General features: G+C 42.1%; 1 protein-coding gene across 13 annotated transcripts in view; it reads left to right on the top strand.

Annotated features, from left to right (window-relative positions):
* Positions 1 to 24,407, top strand: part of RNF38 (ring finger protein 38) — a 122,866-nt gene that overhangs the window by 91,117 nt on the left and 7,342 nt on the right. For all 13 annotated transcript variants that reach the window (XM_084791295.1, XM_084791285.1, XM_084791290.1 and 10 more), the window contains 8 exons: positions 893 to 1,086; positions 3,810 to 4,023; positions 13,851 to 14,018; positions 14,821 to 14,991; positions 16,476 to 16,637; positions 17,804 to 17,910; positions 20,350 to 20,434; positions 22,376 to 22,497. In XM_084791295.1, coding sequence (XP_084647421.1) covers positions 893 to 1,086; positions 3,810 to 4,023; positions 13,851 to 14,018; positions 14,821 to 14,991; positions 16,476 to 16,637; positions 17,804 to 17,910; positions 20,350 to 20,434; positions 22,376 to 22,497 — 1,223 coding nt within the window. The remainder of the gene's footprint in view (positions 1 to 892; positions 1,087 to 3,809; positions 4,024 to 13,850; positions 14,019 to 14,820; positions 14,992 to 16,475; positions 16,638 to 17,803; positions 17,911 to 20,349; positions 20,435 to 22,375; positions 22,498 to 24,407) is intronic.

The following is a 24,407-nucleotide window of genomic DNA, read 5'->3' as shown; positions in this document are numbered from 1 at the left end:
TATAGTATGTATCCCTGTATATTTTACTAATGTTTTGATGTATTTGTGTTCACTACAAATACCAACTTTTGTAAACCAACTAAACTTACTCTAATATGTAATGATTGGAACTTGGAGATGTAGATTAGAAATAGGAACAGTCTTTCTAAAAAGCACAGCCTGTCAGAGTTTCAGTTCGTTAGGAATTTTGGCAGTTTTGGTTACTTAAATGGGAAATTTAATTGACTGTGGAATCCTGGAGTTAATAGCAGTTACATGATTATATAAATTTTACAGTTACAAAGCTTATACTGTGACCTTTGAACAGTGAGTGATACTCCCAAAGTGCTATGGCATTCTAAAAAGAATTGTTGATCTTAATCAGTTGACTCTACTTCATATAAACTTTATTTTGCCCATGTAACTATCACTGAAAATGTAACTATATTGGCGCAAACAACAAGAATGGTAGAGGTGTGTGATTTAGCCTCTGAGTTTGGGGCCTGCTCAGGAAAAGGGGAGGGCCTCTTCCTAACAAAACTTGACATCACTACCTGAAGGATGAGCTGATTGCTTATAGCACAGTGACATTTCTCAGGTGGGTTAGGATTTTTAGAAGGTCGAGTGCTATATAAGAGTTGGCTAAGCTGCTGTAAACTTTATATGTTTGTTATCTGACATGGTGTTTTTTTTTTTAAACAGTTCATTTTTCACACATATATGTTTACTGTACAACCCTATTCTCTCTATCCCTGCCCCTACGTTTCTTAATTTAGGATTTTTAATTTGGATTGGTAGTGCAATGTATATACCTTGTTTTTAATGGGAATTATGTTTTAAATGCCTATTGCAAATGTAGAAATGTGAACTCCTTATGGTTTTATTCAGTCGACTGTTTTTGTTGCACTGGCAGAGTGAAGATAGTCCAAGTCCTAAGAGACAGCGCCTCTCTCACACAGTCTTTGATTACACGTCAGCATCACCAGCTCCCTCCCCGCCAATGCGACCATGGGAGATGACATCAAATAGGCAGCCCCCTTCAGTTCGACCAAACCAACATCACTTCTCAGGGGAACGATGCAACACACCTGCACGCAACAGAAGAAGGTTAGTTAATTACTGCTTATCTCTTTACTTTCCTTCCACCCGTAGATTGGTGAATAGTTTATAATGTCGGAAAGCATATTTTTGTAGATATTTCATAATTCATGCATAAGATTATTAAAAGGCTTCTATTTCTATCTTAGGTTATAGGGAGTTCATTAAGCTTTTTACTAATAAGTAAAGAAACTGAAAAAGACTGAAGTGATTTACCTAAAGTCAGTCCTAGGACACTACATATAAATTAAACTACCTTATGACTAATTATGGAGCCGGGCTATAGCTTACAGGGTAGACTGTTTGTCTAGTACCCACAAAGCCCTGCAGTCACACCTCTTTTTATGGGCTAGGCTACAATTCTGGTAACTGAGAAGTGTGTTCTGTACCCCAAAACTATCAGAATGTATTAGAGCTCAGAGATGGATGACCCACTCCTTTCTGCCCTCCCTTCTGGTAGTCTCCTGTCTTTGAAGAGCTGTATTTCTTAGAAAACTGGTGTGAAGTCAGGGTGAAAACTAGTTTGTTTTTTCAGTAGAGCTTGGACCTTGCCTTTCCTTCTCAGAGGAGTTAAGTTCTTCCTCAGCTCCTTGTCCTTCAGCTGCCAGAAATTACTTTTTCCTCCTTTTTTTGGTTTTTTGAGACAAGGTTTCTCTGTGTAGTCCTGGCTGTCCTGGACTCACCCTGTAGACTAGGCTGGCCTTGAACTCACAGTGATCCTCCTGCCTCTGCTATCCTCCTGTGTGCTGGGATTAAAGACATCACCACGACCGCCCGGTGGTTATAATACTTTGTTACATCATTCTTAGAAGATTGAATAGATACGATCTTAAAAACCACCATTGATATCCCAAAGCAGCCAAAATTAATTTATGTCAGTTATACTTTAAGCAGACACTTTCTTTTTCTTTCTGGTTTACAGAAGTATGTTTATTTGTTTGCTTGTTTTAATATTTACATATTAATTATGAATACAGTGCTCTGCCTGCAAGTACACCTGCAGGCCAGAAGAGGGCATCAGATCACATTATAGATGGTTGTGAGCCACCATGTGGTTGCTGAGAATTGAACTCAGGGCCTTTGGAGGAGCAGTCAGTGCCCTTAACCTCTGAGCCATCTCTCCAGGCTCAAGTGTATTTATTTTTAAAAAAATTAAAAGGATGGCAAAGTTGTCATTCTGCACTACCCACTTTAATAACTGATTCAGGCAAGGACGATCCATTGCCAGCGTGAATGTTGGGACACAGTAATAATATAGTATAAAGTTCTTACCTAAGCAGACACTTAATACTTTATTAAGTACCCAAACTATATGGAAATATTTGCGTAATTTATGGCTTCTAAGCAAATTATTTTTATATCTACTAGATATAAGTATGCAGAAATAAGATTGTTTATAAAGCTTACAGCTTAAACACCTTGTCTGTATGTAGTCTTTCCCTATTTTATGGTGAACTGTTTGTTGTATATATATTCAGCACATGTGAAACAAATGTACAGTTAGAAGGATAATATGTACACACACCACACAGCCATGTCATCTTCCTTCCAAGTGAGTAAACTTGTAGTTTATGGACCCCCCTACTCACTGTGGTTTTGAGTGCCTATATATATTTTTAAACAATACAGTTTGGGATTTTTTTTTTTTCATTTAAATATATTCTTCAACTTTATTAAGTATTCTGTGTTTAATGTTGATGGAAATAGAGAATTTTATTTTATGTACGTTGATGCTTTGCCTGCATGCATGTCTGTGTGAGGGTGTCGGGTCCCCTGGAACTGGAGTTAGAGACAGTTGTGAGCTGCCATGTGGGTGCTGGGAATTGAACCCAGGTCCTCTGGAAGAATAGTCAGTGCTTTTAACTGCTGAGCCATCTTTCCAGCCCAGCACTTATTTTTACTGTGGTTTAATCTTACATTAAAGTGACAATTTATCTGCCTACTACTGGCTAATAGTCATGTCCAGGGTATTACTACTGTAAAGCGTACTATTAGGAACATACGTACACAAACATCATTTAAATGTACAGAAGTTGTACTAGATATAAGCCATGTTTGCAGATGAGATAGTAACTACCTTTTGTTCCTAAATCTGCGAAAAGAATCATGCTCTTCACTCATGTCAATACAAAGGAGAAGCAGAGGATATCTAGCACCCACAAAACACTAGTATGAATCACAACCCAGCGAATAAATAATCATGATCCCATACCAATAATAAGCAACTAAGTGAATAGATGAGAAGAAAGTGCTAATTTGGGCTGGCAAAATAGTTCGGAGTATAAGAGTGCTTGTTACCTAGTCAGACAACCTGAATTTAATCCCCAGGACTCGCATAAGTAAAACGAAAGAATGAACTTTTGCAGGTTGGCCTCTAATCTGGACAAATACACTGTGGCTGTGTCACCATCTGCCTTCAAATTGAAAAAAAAAAAAAAAAAAAGAGGAGTGGTAACTCTTCCTTATGGAACAGCTCCATTAATAAGTGTAGAAACGAGGGTAATAGAAAATCCCTATCAGAATAACATAGTTCTTACAGATCCATGCTTGTTAAAAATTATTGGTGAGTCTTATATTTAGTCGGTTTTTAAAGTTGATTTGGAACTGTAGAAATTTTTTATTACTTCAGCTTATCTTAGCATATATTGTTTACAGATAATAAAGAATCCTGATGGATCATACCAGTAAGCATTGTCATAATGATTCTCTTTTTGGCATTTACCCTGTTATAGTCCTCCTGTTAGGCGTCAGCGAGGAAGAAGGGACCGTCTGTCTCGACACAATTCCATTAGTCAAGATGAAAACTATCACCATCTCCCTTACGGACAGCAGCAAGCAATAGAGGAACCTCGAGCCTTCCACCCTCCAAATGTGTCTCCCCGTCTGTTACACCCTGCTGCTCACCCACCCCAGCAGAACGCAGTCATGGTTGACATACACGATCAGGTACAGTAACAAAATGTGTTGGAAAAACAAATGGTAAAGCTAGTGGCTGTGTATTAGGATCCATTGATTTTGTTGTAGATTTATCTAATTGCTGATAATGTAGCTATTTTAAGTTCTCCATTCCTTTTAATAATGGAAATTTAACCAGGTGTTGTGGCACATACCTTCAATCCCAGCAGATTGCTGAGTTTGAGGCCAAGGACTACAGTGAGACCTTGTTCCAATGAAAGAAAGAAAGTTTAAATATTTAATTCTACTCAGGATAAAAACTCAAAGGAAAAAATAAAATAATGTGAAAGAAGAGCTAGGTTCTTTAAAGATTTATTATGTATACAATGCTGTGCTTGCATGTACGCCTGCAAGTCAGAAGAGGGCACCAGATTTCATTATAGATGGTTGTGAGCCACCATATGGGTGCTGGGAACTGAACTCAGGACCTCTGGAAGAGCAGCCAGTGCTCTTAACCTCTGAGCCATCTCTCCAGCCCAAGAAGAATCAGTTTTAACAAGTGCCTCAAAGAATTGTATAAAGAAAATTATAAAACATTGTTGGGGAAATTTAAAGTAAAAGATGAGCAGTTGGCTTGAAAGGCCCAGTTTTGTAAAAACCTGTCAGTTCTCAATTAAAGTATAGAATATGTAGGATCAGTGTAGTCCCAAAAATAAAATTACAGTAGATTTTTAGTATAACTTGAAAAGTTGATCCTGATTTCTGGCAATATTTCTTAAATCTATAATTGGTACCAGAAAAAAGCAAGCTGTTGCTAGTAGTTTTTGTGAAGTTTTGTTCTTCCTTGGCCCTGCATGCCTGTTTATCACCTACAGCTATGTGCAGTCCCAGGCAGCTGCAAACCTAAAGCATTACTTTTTACTTTGCCTTTTAAGAAAAAAAATCAAGAACTTACCCCTTGGCATAAAGCCTCAAGCAAATGGCTCTCTCATAGAATTTTTCTTTTTTTAATCTATGGGTGTTTTTCCTACATGTATGTCTGTATACTGTGTGCGTGTCTGGTGTCCATGGAGGCCCAAAAAAAAAAAAGGTGTCAGGAATTGAAGTTACAGATGGTTGTCAGCTACCATTTGGGTGCTGGGAATCAAACCTGGGTTCTCTGCAGTAGCTCTTAACCACTGAGCCATGTCTCTAGCTCCTGAGAACAGTTTTTAATTGGATGAGTAGAAACAGCAACACCTAGACATCCATTTTAGAAATGCCAGTTCAGAGCTGCTGAGATGAACCGGTAGGTAAAAGTGCTTGCTACCAAGCCTAGAACAGTTCAGTCCTAGGACCTGCACAGCAGGAGGAGAGAATCCACTACCACAGGGTGTCTTTTTAGCTACACACAAACACAAACTGTTTATTTTTAAATGCCAAATCACAAAGTGTATAGTAGACTTACTTATGCAGACCCAGCAATATAGGTTAGTAGAATTTCTGGGTGTTGAAGTCTGTACTTCATTTAGACACTGTTGCATAATCCTGAAAGGGAAGAAAAACCCAACGTCATCAGGAATAGCAATTCAACTCCCCCCCAGGACTGGGGACTGAACTCCATGTCTTGCATAAAACCAAGGGTTTTTTACGTCTAAGTCAAGCATGTTATCACTGAGCTCATATCCTCAGCAGCGTTTTATGTTTTACCTCCAAATTTTAGGACTTAATGAAGGGATCTATGGCATGGTCAGTTATTCTTATTAAAACATTATAAAGTCTAGAAATAAGATGGCACATCTGTGGATAATTTGTATTTATTATATGGCGATGGTTGAATTTGGAAGACGATGGTCTTTAATTCATGTTATAAAACAATTAGGTATCTGAAAGGGGTAGCTTATAAACAGCTTTATCCTTTAGGAGGAAGGGCTTTCTTAAATAAGAACAGGCAAAAAGTAAACAAAACTAGTGGTGTGTTGTCTATAATTAAATGATTAAAAGTGTTCAGTTCTATTGTTCGTTGTCAGACATAAATATATATTGGCTATCCATTTGGATGAATTTGAACTTTAGCTCGTACTTTGAATCATACACAGAAGTTAGTTCCAGCAGGGATGGAGGTGTATCTCAGTGGTACAGTGCTGCCCAGCATACAGAAGGTGGCAGGGCATGATCTTCCACACTGTGCTGATGGGACTGCAATTCTGTTGCTCAGGAAGTAGAGGCTGGTGTATCAACAGTTCCAGTCATTTCCTGTTTCAGAGTAAGCTCGGGGCTAGCCTGAACTAGAGACTCAACACAAACAAAAAGTTCAAGTTAGAGTCTAGATCTGTATGAGAAAATTAATATTATTTGTGAAAGTAATTGTTTTTATGAAGTAGGAAAGTGTTTTTGTTTGTTTGGGGTTTGGTGTTTTGGTTTGTTGGTGGTGGTGGTGGTGGGTTTTTTTTTTTTTGTTTTTTTGTTTTTTGGGTTTTTTTTTTTTTTTTTTTTTTGGCTTTTTTGAGACAGAGTTTCTCTGTGTAAGAAGCCCCTGGCTATCCTGGACTCACTTTGTAGACCAGGCTGTCTTGAACTCACAAAGGTCCGCCTGCCTATGCCTCTTGAGTGCTGGGATTTAAAGGCATGTGCCACCACACCTGGTGAAAAAAAAAATTTTTTTTTTTAATTTTAATTTAAAAAATACTTAGACTTATTTTTCTGTGTGTGAATGTTTTTGCCTGTGTATATGTACAGTACGTGTATGCCTGGTGCCTGCCAAGGCCAGAGGAGGGCAAGTGGTCGTCTGGAACTACAGTTGTGGGTGGTTGAACCATATGGGTGGTAGGAACTGAACTGGGTCTCTCCAGCCCCAGCAGATATTTATTAATCCCAGTGTATTAAGTTGCCACAATTGACAAAAGTCATGTGGACTTTATTAAGATAAAAATTGCAGTAGCAGCTGGGCATGGTGGTGCACACCTTTAATCTCAGCACTTACGGAGACAAAGGCAGGCGGGTCTCTGAGTTCCAGGCCAGCCTGATCTACAGAGCAAGTTCTAGGTCAGCCAGGGCTACACAGGGAAACCCTAACTCTTATTTAAAAAAAAAAAGAAAGAAAGAAAGAAAGAAAGAAAAGAAAAATTGAAAAATTGCAGTGTCTTTCAAGATGGCTCAGTAGGTAAAGGTCCATGATACCAACCCTGACCACCTGAGTTCAGTCCCCAGAGCCCACATGGTACAAAGAGAAAACCAGTTCCTGCAAGCTGTCATCTTGATTTCTGAGTGCGCCTGAGCGTGTGTGTGTCCAAATATAGACACACATAAATGTAGTAATAAAAATGGGGATAAGGAGATGGCTCAGTAGATACTGGGCCTGCCCTGCAATTTTGATGAATAGAATTAAGATGCACATAAAAATCAGTTGAGCATAGTGGACTGCCTTTAATCCCAGAGGTGGAGATAGGTGGCTGGGACAAGCTGAATCAAGAGAGCTCCAGGTCTGTGAACATGGTTTTAACAACAATGGAAGCTATGAAAAAGGAAGTCTAAATGGTTAATAACCTATGCCAAAAAAAAGTTTAACCTCTATAGTTAGAGACATGCAAATTTAAAGCAAAAATGCTATACCATTTCTCTCTGATTGCAAGCATGTTAGTGATGCACATCTTTGAGGAGAAATGCTAGGAATTGGGTCCTAGCATTACTGTTGGCGTTGTGAAATGATAGCTTTACATTTTTTCAACATGGGACTGGAGTTATGAGTGCTTTCTGCCCTTACAGAGGACTTGAGTTTGGCTCTTAAGCTCCTGCTTTAGAAGGTTCAAAACTGCCTGTGAACCCCCACTGCAGGGGTTCTGGCAACCTCTGACCTTCACAGGCAGGTACATATATACACATGCATTCAAATGCTAAATGAGTCTCTCTCTTTTGAAAATCTGAACTGTATCTCCATTAGCTACCTAGTATGCTTTGAGATAAGTAATCTTACTACTACTAATAGAAAACAGATTTTTTTGCTTTGTTTTGTTGTAGTTTCATATGTAGTTGCAAAAGAGTAATGACAGTTTGAGTACCTATATCCTAATGACTTATTAGCAAACAAGTATGCTTAAAATATCTGCTTAGCCTCAAAGAAATGATGGGAAGGCATAGGTGTGGTTTAGACGGAAAAGAGGGTTAGGCATTACCTGCGTATTTATGGTAGGTGCTGCTACCATAGGGCTTTGAGCAAGCACACTTACACTTAAGTTCTGCATCCTCAACCCAAATGTTTTTTTTTTGTTTTGTTTTTTTGTTTTTTTTTTTGAGACAGGGTCTCTCTGTATAACAGCCCTGCTGTCCTGTCCTCCCGAGTGCTGGGATTAAAGCTGTACACCACCACACATTTTTTGGCCCTCCCCCCAAAATTTTTTTAATGCCACTTTGATTGTTTCACCAGTTATAGCTAAATGATAGTCTTTTTTTTTTTTAAGATTTATTTATTATTTGTACAGTATTCTGCCTGCATGTGCATTGGATCTCATTAGAGATGGCTGTGAGCCACCATGTGGTTGCTGGGAATTGAACTCAGGACCTCTGGAAGAGCAGATGGTGCCCTTAACCTCTGAGCCATCTCTCCAGCCCCTGAAAGTCTTCTTATGTTGAGTATGAATAAGCACACACATGCTTTGGCCTGGAGAGGGCTCAACAACTAAGAGCACTGGCTGTTGTTGGGGAGGACTCAGATTCAGTTCCGAGTATCCAAGCTAACAACCATCTGTAACCAGTTCCAGGGCATCTGTTGCCCTCTTCTGGCTTGAGTGGGCACTGCACTTACTGGTCCACAGACCATGCAGGCAAAACACCATACACATAAAAAAAAAAAAAAATCAGAATAAATCTTTTTAAAATTCACAAGCTTTAATTTTTTGACAAAAAGATTTGTTTTTAGGAATTTTGTTCTACAAGGCAGGCTGAAAGAGTTAACATACTATTAAGGCCTTTTTAGCTCATTGTTTTATTGTGAATTTTACAACATTCACTCCAATTCCACTTACCCCAGGTCCCTCCATATCCATCCTCCGCTCTTGCAACCTTCCTCCCATTCCCATGAGAAAACAAAAACAAAAAAAAATCTTCCTTTGGAAGCTCAGTTGTGTCTGGTATGCACTGTCATATAGTTCATACCCTTGTGCCAAAATAGCATCACTTACAAATGTTGATTGCAATGAGCCATTGGTTTGGCTTTAAAGGCCGCTGGCTTCTGCCACACTTTTCAATACTGGATCTTCACTGGGGCTTCTCTCAGGGTTTTCATTGGTTCTGCAGGACTGGCCGCTTTCAGAAGTTCATAGATAATAAGGTAGATGTTGGGGTGGGCTAACTCAAATCCAGTAGCTAAGTTGGTCTGCCCTCCAGTTTTCCCGCAGCAGAACCACAGGGGCAGGCTCTCTCTCTTTGCCCAGGCAGGGCGCGGGGCAGGCTCTCCAGTGCTCACACCGTCAGGACCTGTTCTATTGTGCTGCCCAGATGAGGCCTTAGACATCAATATGGCAGATGGCAGCCCAGACCAGGGATGTCCGCATTGTCGATGCCGCCCCCGACCAGCAGGAAAGACACCAACACCGGGAACTCTTCTTGGCGCAGTTTATTCAGGATCCTGGACTACCGGAGTGACCCCGGGAAAAGCTCCCACAGAACCTTTATAGTGTGCCTGGTCCTATCAGAGACTGCCACGTTGTCGCTCTTGGTTGGTGCGTTTGGATCACGCCACCTCACGCTATGCCTTGTTCGAGTCACGCCACCTCACGCTATGCCTTCAGGCATGCGCATAAGGGGCGCATTGCGCCAGGGAAGCAGCAGGGGGCGCTGCTATCTGTGGATCTCCACAGTTCCCCCTTATTCAATAAATTTTGAGCAAGTGGCACAGAGAATGCCTGGTAGGTTGTCCCCCCTGCACTGGAGAAATAGGCTGACAAGATGGTTGAACATTGGCCATGTAGCCCGTCCCCAACATCTTCTTCAACATCTTCTTCTTCTCCTCCCTCTCTTTATTAGAAAAGGAGGTAAATGGATCCATCATATACTTGGGGAACTTGGGTCCCCGGAGGGAGCGGGCATTAACCAGAGGGGGGAAGCATTGACCTGATCCTCCTGGGGCCACATTGGCCTGTCAAGATGTCTTTTTGAGGAGGAGAGGGGAGTCCTGATCTGCTGCCTGTGGGCATCCCCAACATATAGCGAACAAGACAGTTTCCGACATCAACCTCTATGCAATCAAGTTTACTTCTCGGGGGACTCAGAGTCGGACAATCAGGTCCTCCCCCTGTGGTACCTCGTCCTACACCCCTTGCAGGTGCCCATGCCTTACGGCAGGCAATATCTGAGTATATGCCATTCTCACCATGCCAAGGAAGGGGAAACGGAAGCACATTAGTGTCATGGCCTTGGTCCGCCAAGTGAACGTAGGATCTATACCCATCACTGACTACTTCTCTATCATGCCAAGCCACCTTTGAGGAGATTGCCCAGCCTCCAGTGCAGCAAATGCTTACATCATAGAGGCCTGCGTGCGATGTTGGCGGGTGTGCATCCTGCATATGCACAAGAGTGCTAGGCAGCTGACAAGGACCAGGCACACTGTCAAAGCTCTTATTCCTGCCCATTCTTGCAGATGAGAGAAGGCGTTCTGGAACCACTGTGACCGCTCAGAGACCATGGAGACGTCAGTTCGTGTAGAATTGATGTGCACCAGGGAGAGACACAGTTCCTGCAGGGGACTATCCAGGCTTCTGTTCCAGTTACCTGCAAGATACTAGGAGAGACTGCTAGACAAGTTAATAATCTGAAAACATAAGCTTCCCTTAAGGGGAAAGCCCATATTTTCTGTATCAGGTGCAATCTCTTTTGTTAACGAAACATTGGTGGTGAAGATTCTTGGGAAAATTGCGGTTGTATGTTTTGGAAAACCCGACAAGATTCCCCACCTATACTCAGGCTGTGTCATGGAGCCCTGAATGTTAATAAGGCCTTGCAATGTAGTAGAACTATGGCCAATTAGTAGTCCCACTGTGTCTTTTGGTAGAGGGCCAGTGAAATCAGTGGCTACCAACTGAGGCCCCATTTGTGGGGTCAGTACGAGTCTGGTGGTAGAACAGAGGTCGAGGCCTGCGCTCCCTCTAGTAGCTCTCCGGGGCGTTGCCATTCTATGGGAGAACGCAGACTCGGCCACTGTTCTGGAGCTCTGGTCTCCTCCATTGCCCCATATATTTGAGGGCCCTGAGGACGAGGGCCCCGTGTCCCGTTTTTTGTCCGTGCTTCCCCAAATCCTGCTGCTAGTGGTTGACCATAAATGTCTTTTACTGACCAGCATTCATTAGCCCAATGATTTCCTTTCCTGCGTTTGGGACAGAGGCCAGATGTACGTGGAGGAGGATTTTGACTATTCTGATTAATCCCCCTGGGACACTGGCGTCTGAAATGTCCTTCTTTGCCGCACTTGAAGCAATTTTGAGGACCAGTAATTCCATTTCTATTCCTTCCTTGTGCTGCCTGCATCACGGCTGCAGCCAATCCTACATTTGATAATGGTCCTCCTATCTCTCTGCAGATCTTTAACCACACATCTAAAGAGTTATGTTTGTATGGATTTATAGCTTGTCTACACTCCTTGGTACATTGCTCAAAAATAAGTTGTTTTATCAAAGGCATTGCAGTATCTGGGTCGCCAAAGATCTTTCCAGCGGCATCAACTAATCTGGCCACAAAGTCTGCAAATATTTCATTGCCTCCTTGAATAATTTTTGTGAGATTTCCAGATACTTCCCCTCATTTAGGAAGGGCTTCCCATGCCCTTGTGCCAATAAAATTAATTTGCTCAAAAACTTGCACCAGATATCCTGTCTGTTGGTTAGCGAAACGTCCCTGCCCCATAAATAGGCGCCAGGTGAAAGGCAGGCTCGTGCTAAATTTTGCCAATCTGAGGGTGTCATGCAATATCTCCCTAGGGACTCCAACTGCGCCATAACAAAGGCTGTGGTCGTGCCATAAGCACGAACAGACTCAGCCAGTCTTTGGACAATTTTTAAAATCCAAGGGTTTGTGATAACGATTCCCTTGTGCATTCTGAAAAACTGGGTAACAATGAGGGGCATTTTGCAAATGAAATTGCCTCCATACCTCAGGACAGGTAGACCTACCTCCCCCTGGTATATGGGGCGGGGGTCTTATTCCACCTGGAGATTTAGGTGGCTCTAGTTCAGAAGCTGAAGGCTGCGTAATCTTGATCCCCTTTTTTGGTATAATAATGCTATCTAGCCGTTCAGCCAACTCCTCTAATTCTTATCCTCGGGGCCAGAATCGTCCCCTTCAAACCGTTCCTCTTTCACTTTCCCCAAAATATAATTCCCCATTTTGTCCGAGTCCCGGAACTTTATTGTCTCAAAGCCTGAGAACTTAACAGTTATGTCCCACTGACCGGGAACTTACCAGCTAGCTGCCCTGGCTGCCGCAAGTTCTGAGATTCCCCGTACGGGCCACCAAAATGTCAATGCCGCCCCCAACCAGCAGGAAAGACACCAACACCGAGAACTCTTCTTGCCGCAGTTTATTCAGGATCCTGGACTACCGGAGTGACCCCGGGAAAAGCTCCCACAGAACCTTTATAGTGTGCCTGGTCCTATCAGAGACTGCCACGTTGTCGCTCTTGGTTGGTGCGTTTGGATCACGCCACCTCACGCTATGCCTTCAGGCATGCGCATAAGGGGCTTGCTCAAAGGCTCACTGCACATGCGCATAAGGGGCGCATTGCGCAGGGGAAGCAGCAGGGGGCACTACTATCTGTGGCTCTCCACACCGCATAGTCTTTGTGGTTACATGGGCTATAGACATTGCCAGAAACCCGTGCTATTGCAGGGCCATGAACCCAGACATGGCCCTTGGTGGCAGCATGGGCAAGGACATTGCCATGGCCTCAGGTGGCTGCATAGGCTATTCACATTAGACTGTTCCTCACCACTTGGCTTCTCTCCCTCTCCCAGCTCCTTGCCACATACATGCCTGGTGCCTGCAGAGGGCAGAAAGAAGGTGTTGGGTCCCTTGGAGCTAGAGTTATGAATAGTTGTAAGCCACCATGTGGATGTTAGGAGCTGACTCAAGTCCTCTGCAAGAGCAGCAAGTGCTCTTAACCATTTAGCTGTCTCCAGCCCCTCTTTTTCAGTCTTTTAGCTCTAGTTTTGTGAGGATAATAAATAATCTTCATACTTATCTTTCCTATCTAAGACAGAAAATATTCCAATTGAAACTACTAGAGGGAGCAAGGAATGGTGTCACAGACCTGTAATTCCAGTACTTGGGAGGTGCAAGCAAGGGGATCAGGAATTCAAGGCCAAATTTGGCTACATAGTGAGTTAAAGGCTTACTTGAACTAGGCTCTTGCTTTAAAAAGAAAAAATATATATGGAAGAAGTACATTGTGAAATTTTGTATAGCAGATAGGGGAAGCAATACATTTTGCTTGGGCAGGGTCTCATCTATCCCAAGCTGTCTTTTTAATACATTGTGTAAGTAAAAAATGACCTTGAATTTCTGATCCTCTTGGCTCCACTTCCCAGAGCCAAGGATACATGTTTGAGCCACTATGCCTGGTTTATGTGTTGCTGAGGTCAAACCCAGGACTGCGTGTATGTAAACAACTACCTTACCAGCCAGGCGGTGGTGCACATCTTTAATCCCAGCACTTGGGAGGCAGAGGCAGGTGGATCTCTGGCCTACAGAGTTCAGGACACCCAAGGCTACACAGAGAAGCCCTGTCGGGGTGGGGGGTGGGGAGGGGGGGGAGGTACCTTACCAACTGAGCTACCCTCCCCAGGCCCTCAAATGTTAAGTTTTAAAATAGGTAACACTTTATCAAAAGTTCTTCTCTTTTTCCCTAAAAGCTACATCAAGGAACAGTTCCTGTTTCCTACACGGTGACCACAGTGGCACCCCATGGGATTCCACTCTGCACAGGCCAGCACATCCCTGCTTGCAGTACACAGCAAGTCCCAGGATGCTCTGTGGTTTTCAGTGGACAGCATCTCCCTGTCTGTAGTGTGCCTCCTCCAGTAAGTCTGTCTTCTCATTGGATCTTAACTATTTAAAATAGCATGCTGACTGACAGTGGGTTTCTTTAAGACTTGAAGTACAGCAGTCCCCACTTAGGATAGCTACCAAAGTGTAAGAACCATCTTCGTAGCTTCATTTTCAAGTAAAAACATTAATTTTACTATTATAAAAATCTCATCATAATTATAGTGACTATTAAATAAAGTTAGCTTTAAAGTATGATATGTTTTATTTATAGTGATTAAAATATATGCACTTAAATGTCTTAAACCATATTTATGCCTATAAAAAGTTTATAATTAAACCTTAGTAAACGTTTGCTTTTAAGCTTAGTAATGTAATATTCATCAGTTAGCCACCTTGCCCCTACTGAGGCTTCACTGGGAACTCGGGTGCCAGTCTCATTTTTCACAATGAGATACAGTGATGATCCCCAGTATCTATAAACTTGATCTGGAAGGGAAAATTATTCCTTATGCCATAGAGACCTTGAGATTTAGACTACTTATTCTTCCCTCGAAAGCTTGTATTTTACCTTGTGATACTGACCCGTAGTTCAACTGTCTTACTTAACAATGAGTCAGGTGGCTGAAGTCCAGAGGGTCTCAGTCACTCATCCTCGCTTGGAAAAACCTGAGTATAAGGTTAGCCCCTGGTCCACCTGTGAGGTTACTAGTTTAACAATGAAGTGACCCAAGCTGGTTTCTGAGAAAAAGTTAAGACTACTTTTATGAGTTGGGCAATTCAAGAAATTGCATATTCTGACATTTTTAATCTAAAAGTAATTTTTTTCCCTTACAGATGCTTCAGGCATGTTCAGTTCAGCACTTACCGGTTCCATATGCTGCGTTCCCACCCCTTATTTCTAGTGACCCATTTCTTATACATCCTCCTCATCTGTCTCCCCATCATCCTCCTCACTTGCCACCACCAGGCCAATTTGTTCCTTTTCAGACACAACAGTCGAGATCGGTAGGTATTTATTTCTCTTCGTGTTTCTAGATTTTCAGACTATTAAGATTAGGCCAATTAGTTTAGTAATGTAATTGCCACTTAATAAGCACTATAGTGTTGGTACTCTTTCAGCTCTTAGAAGAATAAAAGGAACTTAAAGATACACAAATTAGTTTGAACATACTTTAGAGTGAGCTTATCTAAAAACTTTTCCCCTGGTTATTCTAGTCCTACTGACCTGAAATGAGTTGTCATTGTTTCCTCATAGCTGCAGTCTTTCCAGAAGTTAAAGCAAAGAACAACTCTTACTGGGATTTTTTTCTGTTTTATGTATTCTAAAGAGTTTTAAGTCTATTATGTGTATGTTCATTCTGTAGTTGGGGGGGGGGGGCGGGGGACACGTGGCTCAGTTTTGTTGAGTTGGTTTTCTTCCTCCTTCAGTGTCCATTCAAGAACTCAGATTGCCAGGATTGCTCAGCAAGCCCCATCTGAGCCATCTCACTGGCTTCTTATATATTTCTAAATTGAGAAATGGAAACTGTGTAATTGTCAATACTTAATCTTGGGGGGGGGCAGGGGAGAGGGAGGAGAGAGCACACCATGTGTGCAGGCGCTTACGGAGATGTGATGAGGGCGTCCAAGCCTCCTGAGGCTGCACTTTCAGTCTGGTTTTGAGCCACCCAATATGGGTGCTGGGAACTGAATTCTACCTGTGACAGCAACAACCTCTTTCTTAGCTATCTTTGCAACCCTAAAGAACTTCTTCCTCCTCTTCCTTTCTTCTTTTATTGGCTTTTATTTATTTTTTTTCTTTAACAGAGTCTCCTTTAACCCAGGTTCATGAGACACAGTATATTATACAAAAGAAACTTGGAATGAGCCGCCTAGTACTATGTTCTTTGTAATTATTGTTCACTTGGTGTTCATGATACATTGAGTTGGAATCTCCCTGTGTGTCCCAGGCTGTTCTCAAACAGTTCTCCTGCCTTCATCCCAAGATAGACGCTAACATGCCCAGCCATAGTACACTTCTGAAGTATGCTAAAAATGTCAGCTTTGTAAGAAAGAATACTGACACAGAACTTATCTGAAAGTCACATGCTGATTGACACCAAAGCTCATGGTTTTTGTACTGGAGCACAACTTGCACTGTCCCATACGCCATCGCTCTGCTTCTGACCTACACACGGTGGGAGGCTCAGGGTCCGAAAATTCTGTTGATTGGAGTTTTATGATAACTCAAACTCTAACTCCCCAATTGACTTACTATATGACTTTTCGTCTTCTGTTTTAAGAGAGAGTTTGATTAGTAAAAGACATGTATACTATACTGGATAACAGAAATGCTTAATGTGTATTTAAGACCAACTATAATGAAAGGCAGGAAATCTTGTGTTCACCTGTACTTTGGTTTGATGTATCAACCATGATCTTGAAAATATTTTATATTTTTTAAAAATGTAAGCACTGAGAATATGTTGATTTCTTTTTTCCCTCTATAGCCTCTGCAGAGGATAGAAAATGAAGTGGAGCTCTTAGGAGAACATCTTCAAGTAGGCAGTTTTACTTATCCTCCTTCAGCCCATCCCCCAGCATTACCTCCGTCAGCTCCTTTGCAGCTCCTGACACATGACCCTTTGCATCAGGAGGTGTCCTTTGGAGTAGTAAGTCTTCCTGTATTGTTATATTGACTTATTTGTTTGACAACTTATTTTGAGTTGTTTTCAGTATAGCTCTGAAAATATTGAGAATTCATGTGTTCTTAAAATCATTTGCATGTATGTTTATCCCAGATGTTGTATCAATATTCGCATTAAAGAACTAGTTAATGACCCTACCCAGATCTAGCCAATGGACAGAACATTCTCCACAGTAGAGTGGAGAGTGGGATATGACTTTCTCACGTACTCTGGTGCCTCACCTTTGACCATGTCCCCTGGAGGGGGAGACCTGGTGGCACTCAGAGGAAGGACAGCAGGTTATCAAGAAGAGACTTGATATCCTATGAGCACATACAGGGGGAGGTAATCCCCCTCAGGAACAGTCATAGGGGAGGGGAATAAGGGAAAAATGGGAGGGAGGGAAGAATAGGAGGATACAAGGGATGGGATAACCATTGAGATGTAACAAGAATAAATTAATAAATAAATAAAAAGAACTAGTTAATGACCCTTGAACAGTAAATTTTTAAAAAAAAGAAGTGGCAGCTGGACATGGTGGCATAGGCTTATAATCCCTTTGGTCTACAAAGCAAGTTTCTTGCCAGTCTGGGCTAGATAGCAGGACCTTGTCTAAAAAACCAAGCTGGGAAGCTGATGTGGTGATGCAGAGGCAGGTGGGTCTCCAGCCTGATCTACATAGTGAAGGTCATCCAGCACAGCTAGGGATATGCAGAAAGGCCTGTAACCCCAGCACTCAGGAGGCAGAGGCAAGTGGATTGCTCCAAGTTCAAGGCCAGCCTGGTCTACAAAGTGAGTCCAGGACAGCCAAGACTACACAGAGAAACCTTGTCTGGAAAAAAGCAAGCAAATAAACAAATGCGAACCCAAAAAACATGAACAACAACAACAAAAATTCAAGTTGGAGCCAGCAAGGTAGCTCAGAAGGTAAGGGCTCTTACCGTGTAAGCCTGGCAACTTGAGTTACGTTGTGGACCTCACAGTGATGTGAGGAGGAAACCAACTCCATAGACTTCTCCTTGCCTTCACATACGTGCATGCTGTGACATGTGCTCCTACACATATCGTGCACACACCATAATTTAAGAAAAGAGCTGTTTGACATTGTTTATAAGCAAAGAATGATCATTTTTAACCTTTCCCTCTTACAGCCTTATCCTCCGTTTATGCCTCGGAGACTCACAGGACGTAGTAGATACCGATCCCAGCAGCCCATACCACCTCCCCCTTACCATCCCAGCTTACTACCATACGTGTTGTAAGTTCCTTTTACTGAATTCTCTTGACAGTCGTTGCTTTATGAATGCCTTCTCTGTGGTCTTAGTGTGTGCTGAGTGACTGCTTTTGCTTGATGATAAGTGGTTATGGGACTAGAGAGCAATCCTAAAGGAAGAAATGGGGAGATAAAAACTCTGACACAGACTATCTAACCAACTGCAAGATGGACAATCTTAAAGTGTTTGCCACTTACCCGTACATGCCTGCAGAGGCCAGAGAGGGCATCGGATCCCAGGAACTCGAATTACAAATGATTGTGAGCTGTTACATGCGTGGATGGTGGGGATTGAACCTAGGTTCTCTATAAGAAGAGGAGGTGCTGAGCAAGAGTTTTTAACTGCTGAGCCATTTCTTCAGCCTTTAGAGTCACAAAACAACTTTTACCTGTCATGCATGGGGTTGGGGAGTACTTGTGTGCCCAGCTTGTATGTGAAGGTCCGAGAACACCTTGGGGAGGTCAGTTCTCTCTTTGATGTGAGTCAGGGATCATCCGCCTTGCTGGGAAAAACTTTACTGAGTTATCTCTTAGGCCTCAGAATTGCTTTTGATTATCCAGCTTTTGATGGTGTTTTTCTTGAAAAAGATAGCTATTTCAGCATCTTAGAACTAGTCTGTTAGGATTAAGTTCATCTGTACTGAACATCGTGGCTTAAACATGGCAGGTTTTGGGGTTTTTTCTTGTTTTTTGTTTCCTTACACAGTGAAGTACAGAAGTAGACCACATGCAGGGCGGTCTGCTAGCCGTGTGTCTGTGGGGTGGGTTAGGGTGTGCTCATGATCCTCCAGCCCTCGTGTCGGGAGACGAGCTCGTAGAGGTAGGAAGCCGCGTGTGTCAGTACACAGTACTACCAGGAGTCGGGGAGCCAAGGCAGGGAAGCTGTCTGTAAATTCAAAGCCAGCGTGGTGCACAGAAAAAAGTACCAAACCAGGTAACATAGCAAGACCCCGTCTCAAAGAAATGAAGGGTTTAAAAATAAGAAAATAGCCAGGCGTTGGTGGCGCACGCCTTCATTCCCAGCACTTGGGAGGCAGAGGCAGGTGGATCCCTGTGAGTTCAAGGCCAGCCTGATCTACAGAGTGAGTTCCAGGGCAGCCAAGGCTGTTACACAGAGAACCCCTCTCTCTAAAAGCCCCCCAACCTCCCCCCCAAAAAGAAAGAAAAATAGGGTTCTCTGTTTACCTGCTTCTCTTGACGTTTCCCAGAATGGAACATGATACTGTTGTTGATATTGATACTTCATTGACTGGGACTTAGTCACATGTTTGAGACAAGTATGAAATGTAATCTTTAAACTACAAGTTATTGTTCTGATCATTTTAGTGCACTCTCCTCCCCCTCACCACACACCTCACCCTCTTCTCTGTCTTAAAATAAGGTAATATAACACTAACTTAGAGCTTAAAAATGTTTCTATTTAATCTTCTGCATTTCCATGTAAAATTTAAAATAAGCATTTTGTACTAAAAGACATTTAAAAAAAGCTTAATTTTTTTTTTTTTTTTTTTGTTAAACCCATAGATCAATATGGAGGAATGGTAATAACAAGGAATTTTTCTAGTCTACTTATGCATTACTGTTTATTTTAGCTGTTTTTGTTTTGTTGGTTTTGGTCTTCTTTTTTTTTTTTTAGATTATTTATTTATTTATTTATTTATTTATTTATTGTATATACAGTGCTGTGCCTGTGTGTACATCTACAGGCCAGAAGAGGGTATCAGATCACATTATAGATGGCTATGAGCCACCATGTGGTTGCTGGGAATTGAACTCAGGTCCTTTGGAAGAGCAGTCAGTGCTCTTAATCACTGAGCCATCTCTCTAGCCCCCTGGTTTTGGTTGTTCAAGACAGAGTTTCTCTGTGTAACAGCCCTGGCTGTTTTGAACTTGATCTGTTAGAGCAGGCTGGCCTTGAACACACAGAGATCCACCTGCCTCTGCCTCATGAGTGCTGGGATTTAAGGCATGCACTACCATGCTCCCTGCCTAGTAGTTTTATTATATAGTTTATTATTATACATGTTTTACTAATTCTATCCCTACATTTAAATTTTTTGTTACATTTCATTTATTAAATATGACTATGTCTACACATGCCTTGTACATGTGCATACTGTGGCCCATTTGTGGGAGTTGGGCGCTCTTCTTCCATCATGTGGGTTCTGGATCAAGTTGAGATTATCAGGTTTAGCAGAGTTCTTTACCTGCTGAGCCATTCTTGCCTCCACTGTTGTCTTGGTGTGCTATTGCAAGTGGTGTGCTTTTACTCTCGGCTTAGTCTGTTCCTAGTAAAGCCAGTGCCTTTAGTGAGTTCCCACTAATTAACACTGACCATTCTTCATCTGTGTAGTTTGTCCTTCTGCCATATATTTGTGTTAATATACCTACGTGTTAACGCTCCCTCGGTGGTTTTCTTTGTAGATCAATGCTTCCAGTACCACCTGCAGTGGGCCCAACTTTCAGCTTTGAATTGGATGTGGAAGATGGAGAAGTTGAAAATTATGAGGTTAGTACATGAAGTATGAATTACTTTGGGGAGTATTGTATGTAATCATCCTATATTTTCACTTAAACATTTATTCAGTTACAAAAAAGTCATGAAAGTGTTTAGGATCTCTAGGATATTTGAACATTTGCCACACAGCTACCTATCACAGTAGGTAGACCTTTTCTGTTTACAGTTGCCATTTCAGGGAGAGAATGTGGTGAGTTAGGATTAGGTGTTTAGAAAAGATGTGTGGAAACAAAGATGTCTGAGCTGAGTCTTGAAGAAAGGGATTTTACCTATGTACTTATTGCATAAGGTTGAGAGAGGAGTGTTACCACATCGTGGAATATAGCATGTGGTCCCTGACTAAAGTGAAAGGAGCAAAGTGGACCTGGTGTGGTGAAACATGCCTGCGATGCCAGCACTTAAGAGTTGGAAACAGAAGTATAGGAAATTTGAGGCCAGCCTGGGCTGTGTAGGAAGAGCTTGTCTTAAAGATGGAAGTTGGAGGCATGATGTTGGGATTGTGCTCGAGAGTCTGGGTCAGGAGGAGCGTGAGTTCAATGTCAGCTTGAGCTGTATAACATGATACTTGTCTTTGTTTAAAAAAAAAAAGATTAAAGCAGATCAATAATGGGCCATTAAAAAATCAGGAAGAATGAAGTACTAATGTAAAAATCAATAAATATAATAATCTTAACATACTAAATACATCCGGTATTTTAAAATACAAGTTCATGGTAAATGCTTTTTAAAAACCCAATTCATTGTAAAATTTTGTGTGGGGAAGTTACTCACTATAAGATATTTCTTTTACTAATGATGATATTAGTATCATTTTGCCAGCTTTGATGAATGAATGGCACAACAGGCTCATTAGAACCTGGTGACTTAACAGCCAGAATGTGCTCAGCCAAATAGTTCAGAAGTGGAAAGTCATTGGCATCACATGGGAATGTGTGTGGTGCTTGGTTGTTTTGAGATAGGGCCGCCAAGCTTACCCTGAACTTGTGATTATTCCCGCCTCCATCTTCTAAGTACTGTTATCAACAGCTCTGCCATATCTGGGTTGATGCTGTCCTGAGGCTGCAACACAGGATTTTGAGCGTGCTAAGCAAGCACTCCAGTTGAGCTACAGTCACAGCCACCCATTGGCAGTTTCTACAGGTCATTGACTTGGTTTCTTCCACAAATATAAGGATAAAAAGAGACATGAGGGGCTGGAGAGATGTCATAACCATTAAAAGTAGTTAGTGCTTTATCAAAGGACCAGAGTTACGATCCCAGCGTCACTGTCCTGGTTTGTGTCCTAATGCATCTCTCTGCAAGTTTGTGCCCATTCCTCTCCTGAAAAGCACCACGTACAGCGGACAGGAGAGAGTCCTGTCAAGACGAGACGTGGCTAGAAAGACTTGATGAGAGCAAATGTGAAAAATCTTAACAAGTTAGGGTGCAGCCTCAGAGAAGTACGCAAAGGGGTCGGGTTAAGGTTGTTATCCTGGGAACTCCACTTAATTCTAGGCCAGATAAAGTTTCCTGTGTAAAATAAAAAGGTGTAATGCAGGCTCTCACCAGGAACCCTGTCACAGGAGAGACTGAAGCAGGAGGATTGCCATGTACTTGAACCTCGCTTGGGCCATGCACTGAGTTCCAAGACAGCCTAGTCCACAAAGCGATATTTGTCTTAAAAAAAAAAAAAATTGTAGTAGTAGTTTCTCTCTGCCATGGATGTGGCTAAAAGCTCTTGCCGCCAAGCCTTGATGACCCTTACTCAGTCCTTGGACTCATTTGGTGTAAAAAGAGTTAATCCCCCTCACTGTCCTCTGACCTCTACATGTGTTTAATGGCGCCATGTGTATGCATAAAGGTTCATAGTCACAAATAATTAGACTATTTATAATAATACTCCAATAAAAAATATACAGAAAGATGACAATCTGTTTCCTCCCCCCTCTGTAGGCCCTGTTAAACCTGGCAGAGCGATTGGGAGAGGCCAAGCCTCGGGGACTGACTAAGGCGGACATTGAACAGCTTCCTTCTTACAGGTTCAACCCCAGCAACCACCAGTCAGAACAGACTTTGTAAGTATGTTTCTGTGACACTCCTGCTACCTTTATGAAGTAAGAGTTGGAGTGCCAGAGATAATGTAATAAAAGCAGGTGGCCAGCACAGACCTTTTCTGAGTCTATGCTGACCAGTAAGGACTATTTAAATGTCTTAGTCACAGTAGCAAGTGACTGCTATTATGAGATTTCAATATAGGTTTGAATCCAGTATGAATTGAATTTCCTGTCCCATAAAGTTCACCATTTAAGTGTTTTTAGACTGTTCATAAAGTTGTGTGATATCACCACAGATTTAGATAATTCCATCACTCAAAAAAATCACTCTCTCTTTTCTTTCTTTCTTTCTTTTTCTTATTTTTTATTTTTTCTTCTTTCTTTCTTTCTTCTTTCTGAGACAGGGTTTCTCTGTGTAGCTCTGGCTGTCTTGGAACTTGCTCTGTAGTCAGGGCTGACCTGGAACTCACAGAGATCCACTTGTGCCTGCCTCCCAAGTGCTGGGATTAAAGGCGTGCACCCCACCACAGCCCCTGCCTCTCATCCTCTTCGTGTCTGGCTCCTCTGTCTCTGGATAGCACATATCTGGGACCCTGTAACACAGTACTTCTCAGCCTTCCTAATGCTGTGACCTTGTGTTGTGGTGGCCCCCAACCATAAAGTTGTTTTGTTGCTACTTCATAACTATAATTTTGGTACTCTTTGGTTTTTTCGAGACAGGGTTTCTCTTTGTAGCCTTGGCTGTCCTGGACTCACTTTGTAGACCAGGCTGGCCTCAAACTCAGAGCAATCCACCTGCCTCTGCATGCAATTGCAAGGGGGCCTATATGCGAGGGTTTGGAGAGAGAAAAAGGAAGAGAGAAATGGTGTCGGAATCTTAAAAAACAAAAATGCGAGGTTTGGCTGGGAGATAGCTCAGGGTGAAACTGCTTGGGTGAAGACCTAAGTTCTAACCGAGAGCCACTTTTAATTGGGGTGAGAGGGCACATTACTCCAATATCAGCACTGGGGAAAAGGAGCAAGCTCCAGTTTCAGTAAGAGGCCCTGTCAGGAGGTGATGATGTGCTTGTGCTGCAAGGCCAGCAATCTGAGCTCCATTCCAGGAACCCATCGAAAGAAAGGTGCCTGAGCAACCAAAGTAAGTGGAAGAAAGGTAGAGAGCAATTGAGGGACACTCTGATATGGATCTCTGACTTCCATGTACACACACACACACACACACACACACACACACTCTCTCTCTCTCTCTCTCTCTCTCTCTCTCTCTCTCTCTCTCTCACTCTCACTCTCACTCTCTCACTCACTCTTTCCCTCCCCTCCTTCCCCTCCCTCCTCCCCAGATTTCTCCCATTCTGTGGGCTGTCTTAGTAGATTTTGGTTTAATAGTGCCAGGAACCAAAACCATATCTTCACACATGCCAGTGAAGTGCTCTGAACTATATTATACCCTTTATAGTTTCTTGATGGCATCCTTTAAAAAACAAATTTCTTAAATTACTGATGCAATTTATTTTGTGATATTGAGAATTAAAATTGGACCTTTGTACATGCCAGTCAAGCACTACCCCCAAGCTGTATCCCCACCTAGTTTTGATTAATTTTGTTTTAGTTCTTTTTTTTTTTTTTTTTTTTTTGGTTTTTTTTTTTTTTTTTGGTTTTTTAAGACAGGGTTTCTCTGTGTAGCCTTGGTTGTCCTGGACTCACTTTGTAGACCAGGCTGGCCTCGAACTCACAGCGATCCGCCTGCCTCTGCCTCCCGAGTGCTGGGATTAAAGGCGTGCGCCACCACGCCCGGCTTTTTGGTTTGTTTTTTTTTTTTTAGTTCATTTTTATTGTTTGCTTTTCTGTTGATATTTTCCTCAGTCAGAAAACCTTATTATTACTCCAGATCACAAAAATTTACTGTTTCCCCCTTAATCTAGAATTTTGTT

Source organism: Acomys minous (assembly GCF_964271855.1).
Source record: "Acomys minous genome assembly, chromosome: 8".
Lineage (NCBI taxonomy): Eukaryota > Metazoa > Chordata > Mammalia > Rodentia > Muridae > Acomys > Acomys minous.
This window is presented reverse-complemented; position numbering and strand designations above follow the sequence as displayed.